The sequence below is a fragment of the Falco punctatus genome, assembly GCF_963210335.1.
Source record: "Falco punctatus genome assembly, chromosome: Z".
In the NCBI taxonomy this organism is placed as follows: Eukaryota; Metazoa; Chordata; class Aves; order Falconiformes; family Falconidae; genus Falco; species Falco punctatus.
Genome location: NC_137586.1, coordinates 55969563 through 55992371, shown reverse-complemented (window position 1 = coordinate 55992371; position 22809 = coordinate 55969563). Strand labels below are relative to the sequence as shown.

At 39.8% G+C, this 22809-nt stretch overlaps 1 protein-coding gene across 2 annotated transcripts in view; it reads left to right on the top strand.

Moving 5' to 3' along the window:
- The window catches only part of RNF38 (ring finger protein 38), a 113303-nt gene that overhangs the window by 78519 nt on the left and 11975 nt on the right, over positions 1-22809 (top strand). For both annotated transcript variants that reach the window (XM_080372724.1, XM_080372725.1), the window contains 6 exons: positions 4483-4676; positions 9629-9842; positions 12237-12404; positions 16467-16637; positions 18445-18606; positions 21656-21762. In XM_080372724.1, the coding sequence (XP_080228850.1) occupies positions 4483-4676; positions 9629-9842; positions 12237-12404; positions 16467-16637; positions 18445-18606; positions 21656-21762 (1016 nt within the window). The remainder of the gene's footprint in view (positions 1-4482; positions 4677-9628; positions 9843-12236; positions 12405-16466; positions 16638-18444; positions 18607-21655; positions 21763-22809) is intronic.

Sequence of the window (22809 nt, the reverse complement as noted above, 5' to 3'; positions counted from 1 at the left end):
ATACATATGTGGAAGAAAACACTATTTTTGGAGTGGACAGGGGAAACAATGCATTTGAGGGGACTGATAATTTTGGTATTAATCAGGCTGATGGTTTAGCTCTGGAAATTGCATTCTAGGCAGTGTTTCTGTGAAAATGTTTTAACCAAAATTTGCTTGCAGTTCTAGATAGCTGGCTTTTGTAAATGGTTGGTAGGCTACCAGCAAGCACTGGGGAAAACAGAACTAAGATCAATATATCTTTCTAAAGTAATCTACTTTGTCTTTGGTGCCTGGCAGCACATAGAGAAAGATGGTGTAATTGATGTTTCATCGTTTGTGGCCTGTGTTGTCCTTTCTTCATTGCTATCTGATTTGCTATCAGATTAGTCCTAACCTTTTCACACATTAAAGGTGGATGAAATGCAATTGTAGGTAGGTAAGAACACTCTTCTAGTAAGTACCCCAGTCACACACAGAAGTAGAGAGGTTAAACACTTATTTCCTTGTTCATAATAATAATTATTAGTTACATTTTATCATTAACATAAAAATGGAAAAGTAGAGAATGTTTTGATATAGTTTTCTGCTTTCTTTCTACTCCGCTTGTTTGGAAGGTTACAGTTCTTGTTCAATACTGTCTCCTGGTCTCAGCTGGGACAGAGTTAATTTGCTTCTTAGCAGCTGGTGCAGTGCTGTGTGGATTTGGTGTGAGAGCAATGCTGACAGCACTGATGGTTTTAGTTATTGCTGGGTGGTGTTTATACTCAGTCAAGGAGTTTTCAATTTCTCAGGCCCTGCCAGTGCGAGGGCTGGAGGGGCGCGGGAAATTGGAGGGGACACGGGACAGCTGACCTGAACTAGCCAAAGAGATACTCCATACCATGGGACATCGTGATGAGTATATAAACGGGAGGAGTTAGTTGAGGGTGACTGATGGCTGCTCAGGGACTGGCTGAGCATCAGTCAGCAGGTGGTGAGCAGTGGTATTGTGCATCGCTTGGCTTTTATTCCTTTCCCTTTGGATTCTGTTCCTCTCCCCCTTCTCCCTCCTTCTCATTACAATTGTTACATTATGATTTTATTCTATCTCAACCCTCAAGTTTTACCTTTTTGCCCACTCTCCTCCGCAGTCCTTGGAGGGGGGTGCAGTGAGCGAGAGGCTATGTGGTCCGTACCTGCCGCTGGGGTTAGAGCAGGGGTCCTCACACTTTTTAACCAGGGCCCGGCGCGGATGCAGTGGCAGGCAGCCATCTGCGGCTGCTTGGTTTCCCCCCGAAGCCCCGGCGGGGGGGGCAGGGGGGTCTGTAAATACCGGGGGCCGGATTGAGGACCCTGGGGGGCTGTATCCAGCCCGCGGGCCGTAGTTAGAGGGCCCCTGGGTTAAACCGTGGCATACTGCCAAGGCATAATACCAGTAGGCTAGCACTGATTTTTTTTCAAAGATCTTTTTGTATGAGGTGGTGCATGTCTGTCTCAGGTTGGTTTTATACTTCTTTTCCTTTGTGTCTTCCAAATAAATGGCTTTGTTACAAAGGTTGCTTCCTCAAAAAATTTCTACAGTTGTTATTCACAACTTTTTAATGTAGAAAAATCTGTGGGAAGCATTGTACACTTACTTTTCTCAGGGCTGATATAGGTAATTGATAAAAACAGTCCATTACATCACTCGACATGTACCTGTGCAGCCTGTGACATGCTTCAAGGCCTGAGTTAATGAAAGTGGAAGTTTGAGGTAATTGGTTACTAGTAGTGGATGTGGCTATGAAAATACCTGGGTAGGTGGTAATTGTTACAGTTTGTTGCATTGTTTACAGCATATTACTGAGGTAATAGTCCACGAAAATGTTCTGTGTGCACTGCTTCTGAGTGATACTTTATGTAAGATTTTGGGCAGAACAGAATATTACATGTTTACTGAAGTGCAGTTGTGGGATGTTTGTGCATTTACTTTATCTGTTGATTTTACCATTGATTTCTAAGAAGAGGTAAAAAAGCAATCAGCATGTTTTGGGTTTTGGTAGCTTAAAAGTTACTTGGAAATCCTAGACAAACACAGAAAATCCTCTTAGTCTGTGAGCTAACTTTTATGCAGAGGACTTTAACAGGAAGATTAATGTACAATAATTCTGTGGAAATACACTGCTGTCCTTCTTGCAGCAGAAATAAAACATGTTTGGAAACATGACTCCAGTGTTCTTTGCAGTTTAATTTCTACTGCTGCTTCTCTGATACACAAACTACAGCAAAGTCCAATGCTCTGTCTCTTAATACCCATCCTGGATTAGTTTATAGTTGCATGTACATTTTTTTCATTAATCAGTGAGCAAGCATTTATTACAGTGTGTAACAGTTGAGTTTTGTGTAACTTTTCCTTAGTGGGAATAACCACTTCTCTTCCCCCTTCACCAGGTACTAACCTTTTGTCAGAATAGAAATATATTTTTTTAGACATTGGCGAGCTTCCATTGGAGCTAGTTGATGGGTTCATAAAGTTTTGCGAGGGGCAGACTGGTGGAGAGATGACATCTTTCATATTTCTTCATTGTTGAGAGTAACGACAGATTAGGTGAATGGGGAAAAAAACACATTACCCAGGACATGCTGTGGTGCAAAGACACCTGATGACAAAGAATCGCAACCACACTGCACAGTGCATTTCCAAGAGCATCAGGTTAGTTAAATACAGCTCTGAACTGAACTGGCCAGTAAACTCTACCTCGTAATGCCACACATAAGTTAAACTTCTGCCTCTGCCTCTTTTTGGGGGTGAGATGGAAGAAGACAGTAACGCTTACAAGACCGTCGGGGCCTCAATGACTCCACCCAGTGACTTTTTTGTTCATGACTGTAATCATTACTAGTGACTGCTTGAGATAAGCTGTAGTAGGGGAAAACCGCAGGTTGTGTTGAAAGTATTTGAAAGATGGGGCTGAGAAGTACTGAAATTTAGTAAAAATGGCCAGAAGTCAGAGGAAAAAAAAACTTTTTTCTCTTTAATCCCTGGAAAAAACTTCTAGGTGTTAAAAAAGGACATGCTTACACTGGAAAGAACATAGGAGGGCAAGCTATGTGTCAATGGTAACCTTCCGAGAAGCAACTGATAGTGTTCAGAGAATGGTAGGCCCCTATAAAGCAAAGAACGAGAAATGGTCCATAGTCTAGTCTACAGGTAAATCTGAAGTAAGACCTCTAATGCGTCTGTGGATTACCATGCTCTGAGAGGGGTAGTTCAGGCATACAAAGCCATTGCAGACAAGTTCAGTTTTCTTTGCATGAGCCATTTGCAATTAATTGCAAATTTGGGGTCATTTTGGTTAATTGAAATAATGCTGTGGTGGACTGAAATGGAAGTGGTGGGGCGAGTGGACAAGCAGCAAAACATTACAATTTGGCTTGCACCAGGAGTGTTCAGCCAGAGAAATCTATGTGGTTGTTGGACTTAAGGATGGATGCAGTGTGGTAGTTCATGTGTTACTTTTAGGGTTTTCTATGTTCAGTTGGTGAGCTCTGGAGTAGAAGTTGTATTTTTCTGTATTTTCCGTTGTGACGCTGGTTAACAGCCTGGCATGTTACAAATTTGACAGAACAGTGGGGTGAAGAGGAGGGATGTTTATTGCATTTGCTGCTGCTGGGTTCAGAGACATCTGTGGGAACTTTTGAGAAGAATGACAGCTCTGTGTAGTGGTTCAATAGCATGGACACCAATGAAGAGGAGAGGTAGTTGTGTTCAGAACCAACCAGGAAAACATTACTCGGAGGTGATTTGCCTTCATATCACTAGCACGGAAAACTTTAGGCACTAATGTAGGCCCTGAAGAATTTTAATGAAATGCACAGACTTAACCAAAGATTGGTGATTAGGTTTTTTTCAGGTTGTGTGGCTTTTCAATGGCTGTCACTGTACAAATTAAGTAGAAAAACGAAGCACCTTTGTTCTGAGCTGGCAGAATTAAAACAGGCTACAGTACAGAGCAAATATCTGATTAGCTATGTAAGTACAGACCTGATAGGACAGGGGCTCAGTGCAGAGCGCAGCCTCTGTATGACATCTTACTGACAAGTACAGTGTTCATTGTTGTCTAAGCAAGACTGCTTAGACATCTTTTCCTGTCTCTGTAGCCTGTAAATGCTAGGGTGGTAGGGGTATAAAATAGGTTACGCCTTACTTTCTCCATGTTACTTTTGTTTCTTGGTGTTGCATGGATGTTAGACTCTTTATCTTCTAATGCTGTTAAAATACAATTTAGCAGTAATTATTTTAGGGTTTAGGAAGACATTACAAATCTGTATCGTAAAGATAGTAAGTAGACAACTACTTGCAGATTGTTCAATTTATGATGTTTTAGTGCAGTCTTCAATAAGTCACTCCTAATGCTAGCTGCAAAGCAATGCTGAAGTATGGATTGTAATTCACTCATTTGGAGGTGGGTTTTGTTTTTGTTCTGTTTTGTTTGTCGGTTGTTTTTTTGTTTTGTTTTGTTTTGTTTTGCACTGGCGTAGAGTGAAGACAGTCCTAGTCCCAAGCGACAACGCCTTTCCCATTCAGTCTTTGACTATACAGCAGCATCATCAGCCCCATCGCCACCAATGCGACCATGGGAGATGACATCAAATAGGCAGCCTCCTCTGGCTCGGCCCAACCAACACCACTTCTCAGGGGAAAGATGCAACACACCTGCACGAAACAGGAGGAGGTAAGCAAGCTGTGTAGATTGGGGAACAATTTCTTCTTCCTAATTTCAGCTCGAGGGAGATGCATTTCAGGCAGAGCTGACTAGATCATGCATGATGAACATGTTAACATTTCCTTTGAGCTGTAAGTTGTTACAGTTGTAACTGAAAAGTTACTTGAAGTAATTCAGGTTGGTGCATCATTCCATAATTTGTGTGAATCATTATGTGGGGAAAGAAGTGTTCATTAACATTTTTTATTATGAACCTCATTCTCTTTCAGTCTGCACTGGAGCAATAAGCATTTAGAAAAATGCAAGGAAAAAATCTTTCTCATCAGTGTGCTTTTAAAGATACTGAGAGTTACTGATGTAATACCATAATTTTCACTGCAGTCACTACTATTTTCTTACATAAAAACATCTAAAATAAAGATGAGGGGATACTGGCTGGGGAGAGTGAAGAGGCTGGCATAGTGTCAAATGGTTGCTGAGGTAGCAAATCACATGTAACAGGAGTTACATTTTCATGTTAATTTTAGCTTGTGGCTCATTAACTTTTAAAAGCAGAGATTTTGGAAGAAGTTCCAATGGTCGTGGAAGAATAGAGATTGGGATGGCCAGGTTGAATTTGTGCCTGAATGGATGATAGTATAGAAAAGCACAAAACCACAGAGTTCTTTACTGTTGTAGTTAAACTAATTATCCAAAAGACAAGCTTTCATTGCCTCGCATTCTGCCTCAAAAATGCTGGATCGTCTACTGCATTGAGAAATATTGTGGCTTCATTTGTTTGTACTAAATTGAAATGCCTGTGATTTTTCATGAATATAGAAAATTAGACTGAAGAAATACACAACTGTTTTTCCTCTGATTTCACAATCAAATTTGTCAACCATGATCAGTTAGGGGTAGTTTTGAGGCAAGAGTCTTTAAAACATGCTGGTTTTGTATCTTTTCTTCAAGTCCATGAATCTGAAAGCTTTCAGTCAGTGGCATTCAAAATGCACAGCTCTCAAAACAGCTTGTCAAACTTAGGAAAGATGTTGAATTGTGGGCTTGCAGTGTTATTATTGTGAAGACAGAAGATTAAGCTTTCTGTACAATTTCATACAGGGGTGCTCAACAGAGGCATTTGGTCTACAAAGTGGTTTTTTGCCTTAAAATGATCTGAACGGGGATGCCTAGAATATGCTGCATTTGGCCATTATTTTTTGTTGTCCAGCCAAGCTACACAGATTTCTTTCCAATTTTCATTAACATCTCCCGCAGTGTAAGTAGAGTGCTTGACAAGCTAAGTGCCAGATAGCTGAATCTAGACAGTTTGGATATGCTGTGGGATGAAGGAGAAGAATGGGATGTGTGGGAGATGAATGTGCCTGGGTCAGGTGTCTGACATTCAGATGCAGTCGGGTATTACTGAGGTAGTGGCCTGTGGCTTGCAAGTAAACTGTGCTGCAAATGGAGAGACACACCAGTGCAGAGCCATCTTCAGTCTGACAGGAGTTGCTGGGTGGGATGCAGCAATTGTGAACTCAAAGCATTACTCTTTCTAGGGCCACCTCACCTGCTCTTCGGTAGTAACAAATGCTTTTGCTCTAATCAAGAGACATTTGAATGTGTCAGTACTTTGTTTCTCTGAACTTGAGTTGGCATTATTTTAGCTTGGGTGCCCTGTTGTGTTTGAGCTGGCTCTAGGGCAATTCCAGAATAGTACCACACACAATTTCCTCTCCTAGAACAGAATCATTAGGGAAAACAACATGTCTCTTACTTTGCAGCAGTCTTTGCGTCTTTTGAATGCTCTGGAGCTGTATCAGAACTAATAACCACTGTCATGGATCAATGTTTGTTTCCTTAAGATCAGTGTGACTGCATCTGTTCTTAATGCTTCAGATGCAGTTACACATGTGCTTTTGAAGCCAGTTTCTGGTTTTGCCTGCGCCGTTTTCTCTCTTCCCTTCAGAGAGTGGTCTCAGAGTTAATGGGGTTTTCAGGTGATGATAAAATGAAAGGTGCATTCCAGTTGCAAATGGTCATTCAGCTCAAGGGAACAGACTAGGGCATGTGTAAACAAAACCTCTGAAGTGTGTGTAGTGCAGACATCACGCTCTTACCCAATATCATTGGCATTAACTCTTTTGTCCTACCAGTTCACTCCTGTTGGTCAGCACGGGCTGTGCTGGTTTTTTATTGTCTAGATTTTTTCCATTATCTGATTTACTATTTAGACCTTACCTGTCTCTATCAGCGATTTTGTACTGGGCCTAGCACAGCCGTGCCCTAATTCATTGTGGGCTTTTTCGTATTTCTTCTAAGCAAATAACTGTGTTTAGAAAGGTAGCCTTCTGGTATTACGAATTTGCAGAAAGATGTTATTTTTATCCAGCTACTTATAGTACGGATAAACTGTGTAAAAGCATATTGCATGCCTATATGAAACAGAGAAGGCCATTCCAATTTATCTTTACTGGTCATTGTGAAATGGCAGACCTGTACCATTGCTGTGCCTCACCTTTCATCTGTGCTTTCTTTCCTTGTTGTCCTGAATGTAAATCTGAACTAACGGGACTTCAGAACGTACTACTGCAAAGAAATCCCCCGTGTCAGAAAATACTAAGATCTGCAAATACTACCTCTGCAGTTACGGATACCTTTTGATGGCTATTATTACCTGAGGGCAGGAATTGCTGCAGTTTTCTTTCATCCTGTTTCTTTGTTTTAACTGGACATTTACCATGCTTATATTGTGCATGTAGAACCAGAGGAGTGCAAAGACTTCAAGCAGAAGTTCATTACTGATGGACCCATGTCTTGACAATTCTTCTGAAGTAATTTCCAATAATTTGGGAAGCTTGTTGAGCTATGTACGTGGATGCTCTGAATGTTGCTGAATTGAAAAGTGTAATTTCTATATAACTCTACTTAGGAAAAAGATCCAGTTTTGCTTTTTCCAAAGAACTCCATTCATTAAAAAAACACACTCCAGAAGTTTTGCCAGCTTTTTCTGGCTGTGCGTTCTTATAATTCTGAGTTCGTAGGAAAGTAGATCCAGACCTTTTAACAAAGACAGGGGTAAGAGTAGTTGTATGCGAAGCTACCTTGTATAAGTGCTGGTTGCAGCTAGAGAATTCCTGTTCTTCGCTTTCCAAAGTATTGGCGCTGTCTTATGTAATCTTGCTCTACTCCTGCAACTTTTCCAAACAGAAGTTCTCCCATAAACATTTTGTGTTGAAGTTTTCAGAGCATTTCTGTTTCATAGCAGGAAACTGCAACTTTAAAGCAACCTTAGTACTCCAAAAATCAGAACACCTTTTGCATTAATAGGTCTGTGGTTAGATAAAACTTGTATATATGATTTCTAATGTGAATTTAACAAGTGTATCATACTAGTAATACAGAGATGAGGAGTGCAACAAAAGCTCTGGGAAAGGAGACCGATATTAAGACAAATACATTAGTAATTTAAGATTCTCAGTGCTTAGAAGAAAATACAGCTTGTACGTTCTAATGTGGTAGCTTGCAACGATAAAGAAGGCTATGCATTTTTTTTGGTTGGTTGGTTGTGGGTTGTTTAAGAATGCTGTGTTAGTCTGGTGTTATGCCTTCTGTCTGACCTGTTGTGAATTAGCATTTGTTTCAGTTCTTTTTTTCATTATTGCTTAAGAAGGGCAATAATGGCATAACATCCCTGTGAACTAGGGTAGAAAAATGGTGGCTTATGACATTATATCATATACTCACAGTAGTATCTGAAGAGCTGGCAGTATGTTCTCCCTTGCCCTGAGTATGTCCGCTTCACACAGCACAAAAGCTGGATGTAACTTGAGGAATATCTGGGATTTGCCAACAGGTTTCAGGTTTATTTGATTTTTACTTGGTAATAGCAATGGGAATAGTGAGAGCAAAGAATGTTCTCTTCCGTGCACTGTCGGAGAGGATGTGTTTGAATGGTCACAGACCCTTCTTGTCTCTTCTCTGCAGTTTGGTTCTGTCAGCCTGTTCCGTAAGTGGGATTTCGCCATGTAGCTTTGCTGTTGCCTGTGGGATCTGTAATTTACGTGTTTTGGAGATTGGAAGGCATGTATTGAAAGTACTGGGGGATGGTTTTTGTGCTTTCAGTTGTTTCCCTTTCTAAATAAATGAGAGGTGGCTTAACCAAAACTTATAACTGTGAGTTTATTATTTGTGTGGGCGTAATTTTCTGAGTGCTGAATGTGAGCTGCTGGTCTCTGATTTACAGAAGTCTCAGCTCAAGATAGTAGCAGATCTGCTCAGAACATACACACATGTAAGAGTACATGATCAGATCCTGCACCTGTAGATCAGTTGCTCAGAAGTGGACGCTCTGGTCTAAATCACTCTACACAACAGTTCTCCATTCTGAAAAAGGAAGATGACCACAATCACAATTTCCTGGGATCTGCTGGAGATAATTTGATGAAGCACTCAGTTGTGTAGTGAACCTGAGAGCACTGAAAAATTCATTTGTTTCTTCAGAGGAGTCTACTGCTTTGTCTGCCTTCACTTAGTGAGCAACAACCATTCTGTGGCCAGATTGGAGCAAGGACCCTGGGGAAATCTGTGATCGTGTAATGAAGGATTTTTACTTAATGCTTTTTTCTTTACTTACAAGTGCACAGAAATCTCTTGAAGTTTGCTATTTTGACTTCTGAGCGCTTGTCTTGGCAATCCAAGTGCTATTTTTTTAACAGATTAGTATTTACATAAGAGTTCTTTGCCCAGTTTTTTTACAGCATTAAGCTATGCTCTGTTAAGTTCTTCTGTGCTGAAAAAGGTGTCATTTGAAGGCTTTTAGCCGTTCTGTCAGTAACAAGTTTTCCAATCTAATAAACCTGTTCTTGTAAAATTTGCCAGTGTAAAATATTTCTTGATACTTGATTCTCTTGTGGTTTTAGTTATTAAGAAGGATTTGTGTCATTTGTATAATCTCTAATTTTTTAATGCGTTTCCAGTCCTCCTGTTCGACGTCAGAGAACAAGGAGAGATCGTTTGTCTAGACATAATTCCATTAACCAGGATGAAAACTATCACCATCTCTCCTATGGACAGCAGCAAGCAATAGAAGAGCCCCGAGCCTTCCGCCCACCAAATGTATCTCCTCGTATGTTGCACCCAGCTGCTCACCCACCACAGCAGAATGCAGTGATGGTTGACATTCATGATCAGGTAAGAGTAAATTTTAAAGTAGAAACAGAAGGGTGTTGAAGATGTCTGGTTTGGGTTTGGGTTTTTTTTCCCCAAATGTTAAAGATCCCTCTCCTCCCCAGATTAGTTGGCAATGAAAATCACTTAACACTAAATTCTGTTTGCCTTCTTACAAAGCGTTTTTTCTGTTTTATATTATTGGTGTATGGAGCACTGCATTAGGCAGTGAAAAAAAACAAAAAGGAAGTCCATACTTTTAATAAAGAAGGTAGACATTTAACAATTTGTTGATGTCTGTGTTGACATAGTTCTGTAGGCCTTTAGTTCAAACCTGTGAAATGCAGGTTTTTTGCTTCTGAAGTTAATGTAATATGATAAAGATGTGATATGATAATTAAGACTGTATTTGATTTCATGTGAAATACTTCTCCTTAGCTTAGGAGTTAAATGTTTAAAATACATGTTTTAGAAGCATGATTGACAATGCCTGTAATAGGTTGCCTGCATGATAGCAGAATTCATGATAGTACTGTCTGGATAGCACAGCCACCCAAGCACAATCAACTCCTCCTTAAATGACATGGAAAAAATGTGGTATGTGGTTGGTCCAGAAAGTAGGTAATTCTTTTCTGTGTCAGGAGTTGGTATAGAATTCTGCAACTGAGGACCTGTGAAAGAAGTTGTCCTATTGAGGTAACTTTTGTTGTTGTTACTGTTTGTTAAACAAACAGGCTGCAGCAGAAGTATGTTAGTTGCTATGTAGTGATTAACTGGGAAATAGAACAGGTTATCTAGATGTCCACTTACCAGACTGCATATGCATAGAATGCAACTCTTAACATCCCTGCTTAAAAACTGGTTTGTGTTCAATGCAGCTGATACCACTGGTGTGTTGTATTATGCATGCAGAGCAGTTCTCAGTAGAGAAGTATTTGCATTTGGGAGCAAGTGCAAGCAAGGGCAGAAGCTAATGCCATTCCAGCCATCTCACAGCCTTGCATTTTGATGAACAATTTTACTGCTGCAGTATCTCAAAAATTCAAATTGTGCTTTTGCTTTTTGTTGAAAGATTACGTTGTGGTGAGCCTGGATAAACAGTTGTTCATCCCACTGCCTCTGATTTCCAAGGACCATCTGTGATCAGATGTCCGTGTGTCCACATTAACTGAGGTCATGATCATGTTTTATACTTCAGGGACATAACCATTTTGAAAGGTCATTTTTTATTATTACTCTGAGCAGCAAACATTTCAAAATCACACCCAGCATTGCACTGTATGCCCAACTTTTGTACCTGAGCCAGAACTGGTCAAATTCGTTGTCTTTCCTGGTTTCAGTCATTAGTGATACACGGGTGAGATTTCTAAGTTCTGTTCACTGATCTGTGTTCTGTTTTGGCCTCTGTGTCTGACTCTATGCTACCAGTTCAGCAGGTTAGCTGTCTTTACTCATCCTCGCCTTTCCTAATGAGCTGTCCTTACTTGTTCCATTTGAAGCAAGCAGGTTTCATTTTAGCAGATCATGAAGGAAGAGGAAGCTTCTTCAGAGTAATTACTTTTTATTAATCTGTGCTCCCTCACACTTAAGCCTTTTCGGTTTTATCAGAGCGTCAAAGATTTCTTGGTTATTATTTAAAAAACAAAAACAAAAAACCCACAACAAAACTCAAGTGGTTTGTAGGTCCAGAATACCTTTGGATCTTAGTTTGATGATTAAATTCTAGGGAATATCATTAGCTAGAATATTGGGTTATGTCAATATGTTTCCTAACATGTACGTTGATACCTAGGTATCAGTGTATGTATTTAGGAAGATATGCTGCTTCATATTCATGTTTACTTTTCTTTTGGCAGTTTGCGGTTAGCTGTTCTGTTGTATCTAGGTTGGGAGACTTAGTTTGAGTGGTGGTCTGAGAGCGAATCAAGAGATTGGTCTCCTTGGAAGAAAGATCTACACAATTCTCATGTTTGTTAGAGATGCAAGTTTTTGAGTTATTATTGAACCAGTCTCTTCAGGGGAGATTCTTTAACTACTTGTAGATTAGCTTTTTTTGCGGGAGTTACTGCCTTCTTATTTTTTAAGAACTAGCCTGGGCTGGGGGGCGGGGGGCGCGGGTGGCGGGCAGGCTTAATAGTCTGAGATGTTTCTGGGTAACTCTAAGGTGCCTTTGGAAGTTCTAACATTTAAAGCTGAGAGATCCCTCTTGGCTGTACACAGAAGGTGCTGATCAATAAGTAATACTCCATTGAAAAAAATATTTTAATTAACAGGAATTACAGGCATATGCCTCCTACACCTTATGTTGAATGTATTTTTTTCTATTATGTAGGTATAAGCTCTCTATCTTACTCATTGTGCTGTACAACACTGAGAGTTTACAGTAGGTCATTAAATGTTACTTTTCTTTCACTGCAGATCCATCAGGGCACAGTTCCTGTCTCATACACAGTGACAACGGTGGCTCCACATGGGATACCACTTTGCACAGGCCAGCACATCCCAGCCTGCAGCACGCAGCAGGTCCCAGGGTGCTCAGTGGTTTTCAGTGGGCAGCACCTTCCAGTTTGCAGTGTGCCTCCCCCAGTAAGTGTGTCTCTAGTTACAGCAGCTTCAATATTAGACATAGGAATGGCACCTTGGAGCTTCAGTGTCTGTGTGACTTCATGTGGAAATAGCCTTTTTTCCCCCCGCCCCATGGTAAATTGCAGTGGCATAGCAGTGTAGGCTTTAGAGCTGGTAAGCATATGGTGCTTTACTTACTGTCTTTATAGAGTGTGACTGTTCATGGTATAGAGTCCTGATGGTTTTCAATTCAAGCTAAACGCGAGTTCATGAACTGACTTCTTACCAGCAGCTGTTCTGCATACTTTCAAATAGTGTAAGAGGAAGGTTTCTAAGGCTTTTTATTGCAGCTCACCTAGAAAAAAACACTTACTTAGCAGAGACCTTGTTCAGGGCTTGGTTATATACAAAAAGGTCTGATATTCCAAAGTTAATTTTCAGGTTCTTACTAATTCTCAGAAGAAAGATCACCGAAAGCTGAGAAGGGTACTTCTGTCTCAAAATGTCATAAAATGTATCAAAATATTCTTTAATAATGATGTCTGTCTGTGCCTTTCTGAGAGTAAAATGAAGTGCCTTGACTGGCTAATTTGCCAGCTTTAAATTTGAAAAAAAAAATAAACTGTTTTCTCAGAAATCTTTGTGTATCAGCTTGGAGATACCACTTTCCAGGTCATAACATTCAGATGCTACCATTCTGTGGAAATGTCATCGTTAAGTGTTAACAGGCACCAGAGCTGAAGAATTGTACCCCAAGAAGTTTCAGCTGTACAGATCAAGGTTGCAGGACATGCTGGAAGAGTCACAGCTTTTTTCCTCCCACCTTTTTCTAGTATAGATCTGTAATATCATACATAAATACTGTATGTGATGTCCAGTAACTGTTTATAATGTTGGTATAAACACTGGTCTTTCCCAGCACTGCATTTGTCTGCAGTGTGTAACTTTTTCTGTTGCACATTCTGTGACCTGAGGGTATGTATGAGCAAACCTGTGACACTGAAATAAAATTGTAGTTGTGGCCACGTGTTTCTTCAAGCTGCTCATTGAAGAGTGAGGGTAATTTGCATTCGTCTTGTCCAGCTACCATTCATGCCCATGAGAGACGACAAGGTCTGCAGCATACTGCTGGCCAGTCTGGAGTATTTGTGGGCAGTATTTCCCTTTACCTTTCAGACTGGTGAAAATTGCTACATAAGTCAGTGTGTATGCCTGAGGCAGGATAAGACACAACTTTTTTCTTCAATTTAGTGGTAGTGTTAGTGGAGCAAAGCACAGAGACTGGAAGAACACTTGCATAGTAAATTCAGCAATGCAAGAAAGGAACATGTTGTAAAAAACAGCAACAGAAAAAAAGCTAAAACTATATCGGGACTTAGGGAAATCCAGACAGATACTAAGGATTTTATACTCTACTCTAAATAGGTATGTTATCTGTGCAATTCATAAAATGTTTTATAATTCAACAGTGTAGCTGACCTTTAAACATATACAGGAGTAGAGCTCTAACCAGGTTGTTTGGACTGAATGTACAGCAGTTAATCAACTGTGTTGAAAGATTGGATTCAATAAAAGTGAATATGAAGAATTAAGATTGAATTTATGTAATATCAGCAGGCAGGCTGTATGCTACCTCTGTTATGTCACAGATTTGAGGGATAATTTAAGTTAGGAGAGGGGTCTGGAGGTTCATCTGGTGGGTCACCTGCTAAAAGCAGTACCAGCTTCCAAGGATGGAGAGTTCACAACGCCTCTAAGCCTCTGCTCTGGTGTTTAACTGCCATTGTGGTGAAAAATTTCTTCTATCTGGTTGAATTTTCTTTGCTGCAACTTGGTCCTGTTGGTCCTTGTCCGTTCACTTTGCCCCTTGAGGAAGAGTCAGGTTCTGCCTATCTACTCTAATAATGCAGCTGAAGACAGTGGTGAAGTCTTCGCTTAGTTTTTTCTTTTTAAGGCAGAGCAAATCCAGTTCTGCATCCTCTTTTATGCAGTGTGCTTCCAGCTCCTGGTCATCTTGTTGTCTTCCACTGGACTCATTTCAAGTATGTCAGTGTCTTTCTTTGGCATTGGGGAAGACAAAACTGGACCCAGGACTTGATACAGGCTCCCAAGTTCCAAGCAGAGGGACAGAATCGCATCAACGGACCACTAGCTACATTCTCAGTAATGCAGCCCAGCATGCAGTACGGCTTTTTGACTGCAGGAGTACACTGTGGCTTTTGTACTCCTGTTTGACATGTCCACCAGAACCCAACTGTTGTTTTCTGCAAATCTGCTCACCAGTCTGTCAGTTTCAAAATGTCCTGCTCCATGGCGTTGCTCTCTCCTAGTGCCAGACTTCACATCTGCCTTTGCTGAACTTCACATGGTTCCTGTCAGCCAGTTTCTGCACCCTATCAAAGTACATCTGAAAGGTAGCCCTGCCCTCCAGCGTGTTAGCTTTGCTCACCAGCTTCATCTGTGAGCTTCCCAGTATTCTTCTGTTGCTTTGGTAATATTTGTCTCTCCTGCTACGTCTGTAACTATAAAATAAACAAATGTCACTTATTAAGTACCTTCATCAGTTTCAGAATTTCTTGGAAGAACATGTTCAAACAGTAAAAGTTTTCAAAAAGCCTGAAAGAATAAACAGGCAGTTTTAATTTCTTTCCACTTCAAAGATAATGTAGCCTCATTTGCTCTAACTTTAAAACTGCCATGGGCATAGCGCAGATCATTCCAAACGTACATTGGAGCTATGGTAATCTTACAGAATCTTATGGTATCATACAGAATCTTGGGATCAAAACCTATTTTAATACGTTCCCCAAAATGCCTCCTCTTTTAAAGAACGCTATGTGAAGTTCTACCTGCAAATTTATCTTCAGCTATTTCAGAGAACAGTTTTCAATTTAGCAAAATAAAATTAAAAATGTATTTTAATAATAGAAATACTTGTTTGTTGTATTTCTTTTTTAGAAAAATAATGTAGCTGAGTGTGAATAGCGTTTAAGAAAAAATAGTCACATCAAATTAATCTGCTACTGTTTCAGTGTATGTAAAGATTTATGTTTGGTCATGCTCACAGTTTCAGTCATGCTCACAGTCAGCTATCCCAAATTGAGGTGATAGTTCTACCTCCACTACTGTAATCTGTTTTTAAACTAGATGTCTCTACCATTTTATGCCATTATAGTCCGTATGCACAATGTATGTTGTGTGACACGACTGAAAAGAAGAAAAAGTGAAAGATCAGAACTGGGTCCTCTTTCTTTGTAAAATGTGATTTGATAACAAGTATCTTATTAATTGGTCTTTTAATTTCAGAATTGTAACAGAAATGCTTGAAATTCTGATGCTGGATTAAAGATCAAGAAAAAGAGAATGCAGGTTTTCTTGCTGTTTCACATCTAGAGTTGGAAGTAAGACTGAACACTTCCACAGAGCACATTCCTGCCTCCCCTGCAGTGCCTTCATCTCTTCAGTGTTTAAACTTCAGTGCCCCAGGTTGCTTTTGTGTGAGGCATTTCAAAGAGAAGAGAAAAGGGGCTACTTCCTACAGCAGCTGTCAGTTAGGGAGCTTTCATCAGAACATGGGGCTCCCCTCAAAGTGCAGAACTGAGCAGAGCTTGTGAATGATTCTTAGCATATGAGGCAACAGAGGTCTGAAGGCACAGTCTGACAGCTTGGAGTCCCTCAGCTCCATCTACAGCTTAAAATGGTTGTAAGACCATTGCTTTGACATCTTGTTTTGAATGTAATATGTGGGAAAACCAAAATTAACTAGGATAAATGTATCTGCTCATCACTTCAGAATCTGTCTAATCCTGGAATACTGAAAACCCAAAGTCCCACTGACCTCATGAGAACTGAGAGCTACTTTGAACCTAGCAGATGTCACACTGGTGTTTTTAGAGCCTGTTATAGTAATCACTTGTTTCTTGTCTTTGAGTGAGTTACTATTTATGTGTGTTTTGGAGGGTTTTCCAAGGAGGCAAGAGAACTGCTTTGTTTTAATGGTATCTTTCCACAATAAGTGTAGAATGTTTTATAGGGAATGTTGGCGCTAGAGACAAAAATAATCTTGTTTTCATTTTATTTCAGATGCTTCAGGCGTGCTCAGTCCAACATCTACCTGTACCATATGCAGCATTTCCACCTCTCATTTCTAGTGACCCATTCCTTTTGCATCCGCCTCATATCTCTCCACACCACCCTCCTCACTTGCCTCCTCCAGGACAGTTTGTTCCTTTCCAAGCACAGCAGTCACGGTCGGTAAGTAATGCTTCTTACCCCCCTCTCCATAGAATTGGTGGGGCTGGATGGGCAAATTGCGCTGATGCCTGATTGAGGAAACGGAAGGATTTTGTTTAAAGTAATAGGTTTTTGCACTTAAATTTCTTTAGGAAGTCTGTAACCACTTAGCATGAAGACGAAAAAGTAATTTTTAAGTTCACCATGTTTCTCTTCAGATTTCATCAGCTGTTGTCTGTGCGGTTTCTCCATAGGCCTTTACTTCTGTCAGAAAGATGTATATTTGCTTCACCAACTATTCCTTAAGGTATTTCTTTCACAGGAAGCGGAAGAGAATCCAGAGGGGGTTGTGCAGTGCAGTAGTGATCTCAGAGGAAGGCTTAGCAGAGAGAGAAGGAAGCACAGAGCGTTACTTCCCTTACATGTTCCTTTCTGTTATTTCTCAGTTAATTTTTAAATGACCCGTGCATTTCCCAGTACATAATGACCTTAGGTCATCCAGATACGTTCAGGAGCCTATAGTCTCCCTTTCTTCAGCCCACCCCCCCAGCGATGCCTTCTGCTTAAGCAGACTTGGCTTAGTGATAGGGACTATGCAAGCATGGGAAAACGTGACCCTGTTTTGGATTCGAGGGGAAATTAGTATTTCAGTTCTGGTCTACAGCTCTTACTGTAGGGTTATCTGCACACTTATGTCCATTTGTTTGCAATTTCACTAATGCAGAAACAGGAAACGGCTTCATTTTTGCCTAACAAATACTGAGACTTCCCCATGCAGTGTCTCAGCTGGCAATAGGGTTGTAGTCAGTTTGTTATGGTGATGGAAGAACAGCTGGGAAAATACAGTTTTCAGGCATAATCTTTATAAGACTTCCCTTTTAGAAAACATACGTGCTTGGGTTGCTGACCTAGGTTGTTGACTAGGCTTGCCTGTCAGCTTTCAGCTCTGGCTGAAATCTTGTATCTTGGTGGTTTAAGAATACCTTGTGTTTAAAGTTTGTTCTGCATAACAGGGAAACAATACTCCTTTCATTCCACAAGGTGCCTTCCTTAGCTGAATTACGTGAAATGGTAGAATTCAGTGTCAGGAGAAGAAGGGTGTATTAATGAAACAGTGACAATTACTGGTTATTTTTTGAGCACTTTTGGGCCTGACTGAGGTGCTGCAGTTGACTAGATTACAATACACAACTGGAATCTCATGCTTCTGAAGCCTCTGGACTGTGTATTCTTGGTAGGACTGCTTGCATGACCCTCCTAGGAAGCATCTGCTTGATTACTGAGTATCATTTGCAGTGTAATCCACTGGAGTCGCCATGTTTCCTCTCCACTTTTCAGATTTTGTGGCACAATTTCAGTTCTTGTCTATGGTTGTTTATTTTTTTCTCTCGCATAGTTATACAGTGAGAGCAGCCTGGCAAGAAGGAAGCAAATATTTGTCCTGAAAAATGCAAGACACAGGAAATTACAGCCACTCCTATATTTGCTAGATCGCATAAATTCCTGGTCTATAAGCATGGCTAGCTGGAAAAGGTGAATTTATATCATGTGTAGTGTTGTCTTTGCTTTTTGGTAGTGTTAATGACACAGGAATTGTTCACAGAGTTACTATGTGAAACTGAATACAATTATACCTGTAATATTTTAAATTTCTTTTTTACCCTATAAAATTGACCACAGCAGCTCAGAATATACAACTGGGATTGCAGTTATTTATTGGGAAGAAATTACATCTCTATTATTGCAGCAAAGCCTCTCTTTCTCTCTTTTTTTTCCCCTTTCTTTCTTTTTTCCTTTTTTTTTTTTTTCTTTTTTTTTTTAATCATAGCCACTTCAAAGGATAGAAAATGAAGTAGAACTGCTTGGAGAACATCTTCCTGTAGGAAGTTTTACATACCCTCCCTCAGCCCATCCACCAACATTGCCTCCCTCAGCTCCTCTCCAATTCTTAACCCACGATACTTTACACCAGGAGGTGTCATTTGGTGTAGTAAGTATTGTTTTCTGTGCTATATTCTCGTTCATGCTGTAACATGCATTAACATTCTTGATCTTTATTCTGTAGTACATTTTATTTAAAAGTGGCACTTTTTACAGTTGTTTTCCATTATTTGCTATAGCTTCATAGTGTGGTATTTTCTTTAAGCTTGTTTTAATCAAGTTAAGGGTAGCTTAATGATACCAGCAAACAAATTCAGATAACATTACCTGCAGTGTCGTAACAGTTACTTAGAAAGCATTCCACGTTGCCGCACAGCCCAGGGCTTCTACTGCAGAAACTAATTAGTACAGTTTTTAAAAGCTGCTCTCACTTTTAGCTGATTTTCATTGTATGTTGAGTTTCCATGAGTCAGGAAAGCTAGAATGTTTCAGAAATAGTTCTTCTTCAGAGTGTTTGCCATTTGCAGGCAAGCAGTTGTATAGAAAGCTTCCATAATTTAGACTGCGCCATGTTACAAAGACAGCCAAGATTGCTTTAAGCCAGCTTTCTGGGGATCTACAGGCAGTTCAACTGTAGCAGCATGAAAGAACCTGGTGCAGGATAAAGTCTGTGCTGAATTTTGTGCTTCGGTGGTGTGTCCAGTGTCTGTGCTACCTCTAGGATCTCCATGGTGCACTTCAGTCTGCAATTATATTACTCCTGAGATGGTTTTGTTGTTGTTTTGTGTGGGTTGTTTGTTGTTTTCTTTTTTTAATAAAAACCACCTCTCCTGCCTATGTAATGCTTAAAGAAATAACTAGAAGTCAAGTATAGGCTCTGCATTTTTTTAATGTTTGACCTGTGCATCAAGTTGACAGAAGGTTTTAGAGGCATATTGTTACTTCAGATTTTACATGAGAATATAATTTTAGGCCCTGTGGCTACAGAGTGTATGGATAACTTTTTAATTAATCTCCTTGAGATCACACAGCCTAGTTAAATGCTTGCTGCAGTTTTTATAAAGGTTTAAATAAGTCTCTACGATTAAAACAAAAAATAATCAGCGCTTTGTTAAGCTAAAGGTGTACAGATTTTCAGTGAAGTTTTCAGTCAGTCTAAGTCACTCTGGAGACAGAGACACTTAAATTTCCATAAACCGCTCGTATTTTGTTCAGTATGCTTGTTAGATTAATTACAGTCTAATCACAGAAATTTTGGTTGGAGTGAGGCTTTCTTGATTTCCAAGTTTGGTCTTTAAAGAATAAAATACCATTTTTTGCAGATGATACAGCATTTTTTATCTGATGCTTCAGTTCTGGGTTGTGTATTGCTGAGAAGTAGAATAGAGATGTATTACAATTAATCATATGGTCTTCTATAAAGCAATCCTAAATCCTTATAAAATTTTATTTGTATTAGAATTATGATGGAATGGCTGATTCTCTTTTATTCAGTGAACGCAACAGTTTCTAATTATATTTTTGGTCTGCGGAATTCACAAGGCAGTAAAATTAATATTTGCTACGTCTAGTTTGAGATCTTACTTTCAAGAAAGCGATCCTGGCTCTTTTTATATTTGTTTTTATATTCATATGTAGATTTTATGTAAGGCCATGGCTATCTATTAATAATGTTTCCATTACAAAGTTAGGGAGTTTTAGGTTAGTCATTGGTGGTGTTGGGCTTTTGTGGTTTTTTTTTTTAAGTCCAAACATAGAAGAAGAAAAACATGTTAGTAAAGACATGGAGTGTTCTTTGTTTCAAAAACAATTCTCAAGGCCTTCAAATATGAATTCAATAGTAATATGTGAATTTCAGTTTTAAAACTTAATTAAAAAATTAATATTTGAATATTTCTGGAAAAACATAGTTTGCATTTAGGTGATAAATTTTTTACATATATGTCCCCATTTTAGTAGGTAATGCAAGGAAATTTTGAGCAATTATAATGAAAACTTAAATATACCAGTGGAGAGCTTAGCATACAAATGAAAAAAGTGTGACAAAAAAGCCCTGATTTACCCATGGAAAGAATACATTGAAGCTTTAGGCTTGACTGTCTCTCTAGGCACTGTCCAGCTGTGAAATTGTATTGATTAACCTCTTTGTGTACACTTGAAAGGCTTCAATCCTTCTTTAACATAAATGTAAATATATATCACTGCTTACAAGGTTTGTTGGGGGTTTTTTTTCTAAATTTTTTTTTAAAAAGTCTACAAGACTTTTTTTTTTTTTTTAAAGGCTTCTTTACTCAGCCACTTGTGCACAAACCTGCATAATAGCTCCTGGCTTAAAGCCTGGGCTTTTGTATTCACAAGAGAGTCAACAGCTCAAGTCCTGTTTCCCAAAACAGCCTGCATGTAGACTAAGCACACAAGAGCTTGCGAGGATTTCTGTTGTGTGTTACCACATTTTCACATGGAATGGTATGATTGTGTGTTATTGGTGGGAGTTGTTTCAAATTGAGGCTGAAGTCCTTTTGGATTTGAGCAGAGGCTGGATTTTTTTTTAATGTTTTATTGAAAGTGGATTTCAATATTCAGATTTAATTTTATTTTATTCTTAAGAAAAAAAAATGTTGAATCACAGACTGGATGAGGTTGGAAGGGAGGTCATCTGGTCCAACCCCCCTGCTCAAGCAGGGCCACCTAAAGCCGGTTGCCCAGGACCATGTCCAGGCAGCTTTTGAGATCTCCAAGGATGGAGACTCTGCCACTTCTCTGGGCAGCCTGTGTCAGTGCTCAGTCACCCTTACAGAGTAAAGAAGTGTTTCCTGATGTTCAGACGGAGCCTCCTGTGTTTCAGTTTGTGCCCATTGCCTCTGGTCTTGTCACTGGGCACCACTGAAAAGAGCCTGGCTCCGTCTTCTTTGCACCCTCCCTTCGGGTATTTATATACACTGATAAGATCCCCCCTGAGCCTTCTCTTCTCCAGACTGAACAGTCCCAGCTTGCTCAGCCTTTCCTCATACGTGAGATGCTTCCAGTCCCATCTTAGTGGCCCTTCGCTGGACTCTCTCCAGTATGTCCATGTCTGTCTTGTGCTGAGGACCCCAGAACTGGACACAAGTTCCAGTTCCACAAGTTCCAGTTGAAGCTTATTTTCTTCTTTCTTGCAGCCTTACCCACCTTTTATGCCTCGAAGACTCACAGGGCGCAGCAGATACCGATCACAGCAGCCAATACCACCACACCCTTACCATCCCAGCCTATTACCTTATGTGCTGTAAGTTCAAAGTACATTTGCTTCCATCTAGGCTATTGAAGTCACATGACTTTCAACAAGAGTCTTGGCACTTTTAATGGTTGGACTCTACCACAGAACAGACATAGTTCAGCTCTCCCAGAGAGGAGGAAAACTTCCATTTCTGTGTAAATTTTTCAGCCTATTTTGAATAACAGACACCCCTGAGCAAGGAAAAATGTAAGTGAACAATTTTGTCCAATGTAGTTTTGTAGGTGTTTTGAGGCACAGTAGCCTCTTGTTTCTGAACTCTTTGTAAAATCTTCAACAAATTTTAAAACTTGGTTCTTTGATACTCTTACAGAGGCATGGTTACACTGTAGGATAAAGTCCTAGGAGTCTTCACTTACGGAATAAATTCATTTGGTTTTGTTCTTAATTATGAAGCACAAAGGTGGGAGCTCTCTGTGATGTGTTACTCATGATGTGTTACTCTTTATTGGCTGAACTGCTAATCTGTTACAGCTGTTGAATTTCTGTTCTGCCTCTGATTAGCTGTTTCTGGAAAAGATGTGGGACAAGTAATGTTCAGGAATTATCTGTAGCGTGCTATGGTAGACTCTCTGTAGGGGTGTTTGGGTATATGAGATGAGATTTATTACTCTTCTATGTTCTGTTTTGGAAATACATACAAAATGATTGGAAAACAGAAATTATTTTCTGGGGGCGAATGTGACATTGACAAGGAGACACTGACACCAGTTCTGTAGTTTCTCTCTGTGCAATTTCAGACGTGGTATGAAAGTGGCACCAGAAATCTGATCCATTGAAGTTGTTCAACTTTGCATCTTACAGTCAGAATAATGTCGTAGCTTCTTGCCTGTCCATTGACGACACAGTGTGGCACAGTAATTCCTGATGACCTCAGTAGAATTTTAGTACATATTAGTACTCTCAATTTGTGATTTCGATGTGCATAAAGTTTGGACTCATAGTACTATCTTGTGGGGGGGGTTTAAAAACACTTGTTGAATATAGAAACAGAAAAACATCTCTCTTCTCTCTCTGTCTGAGGAGATTCTGCTTTAA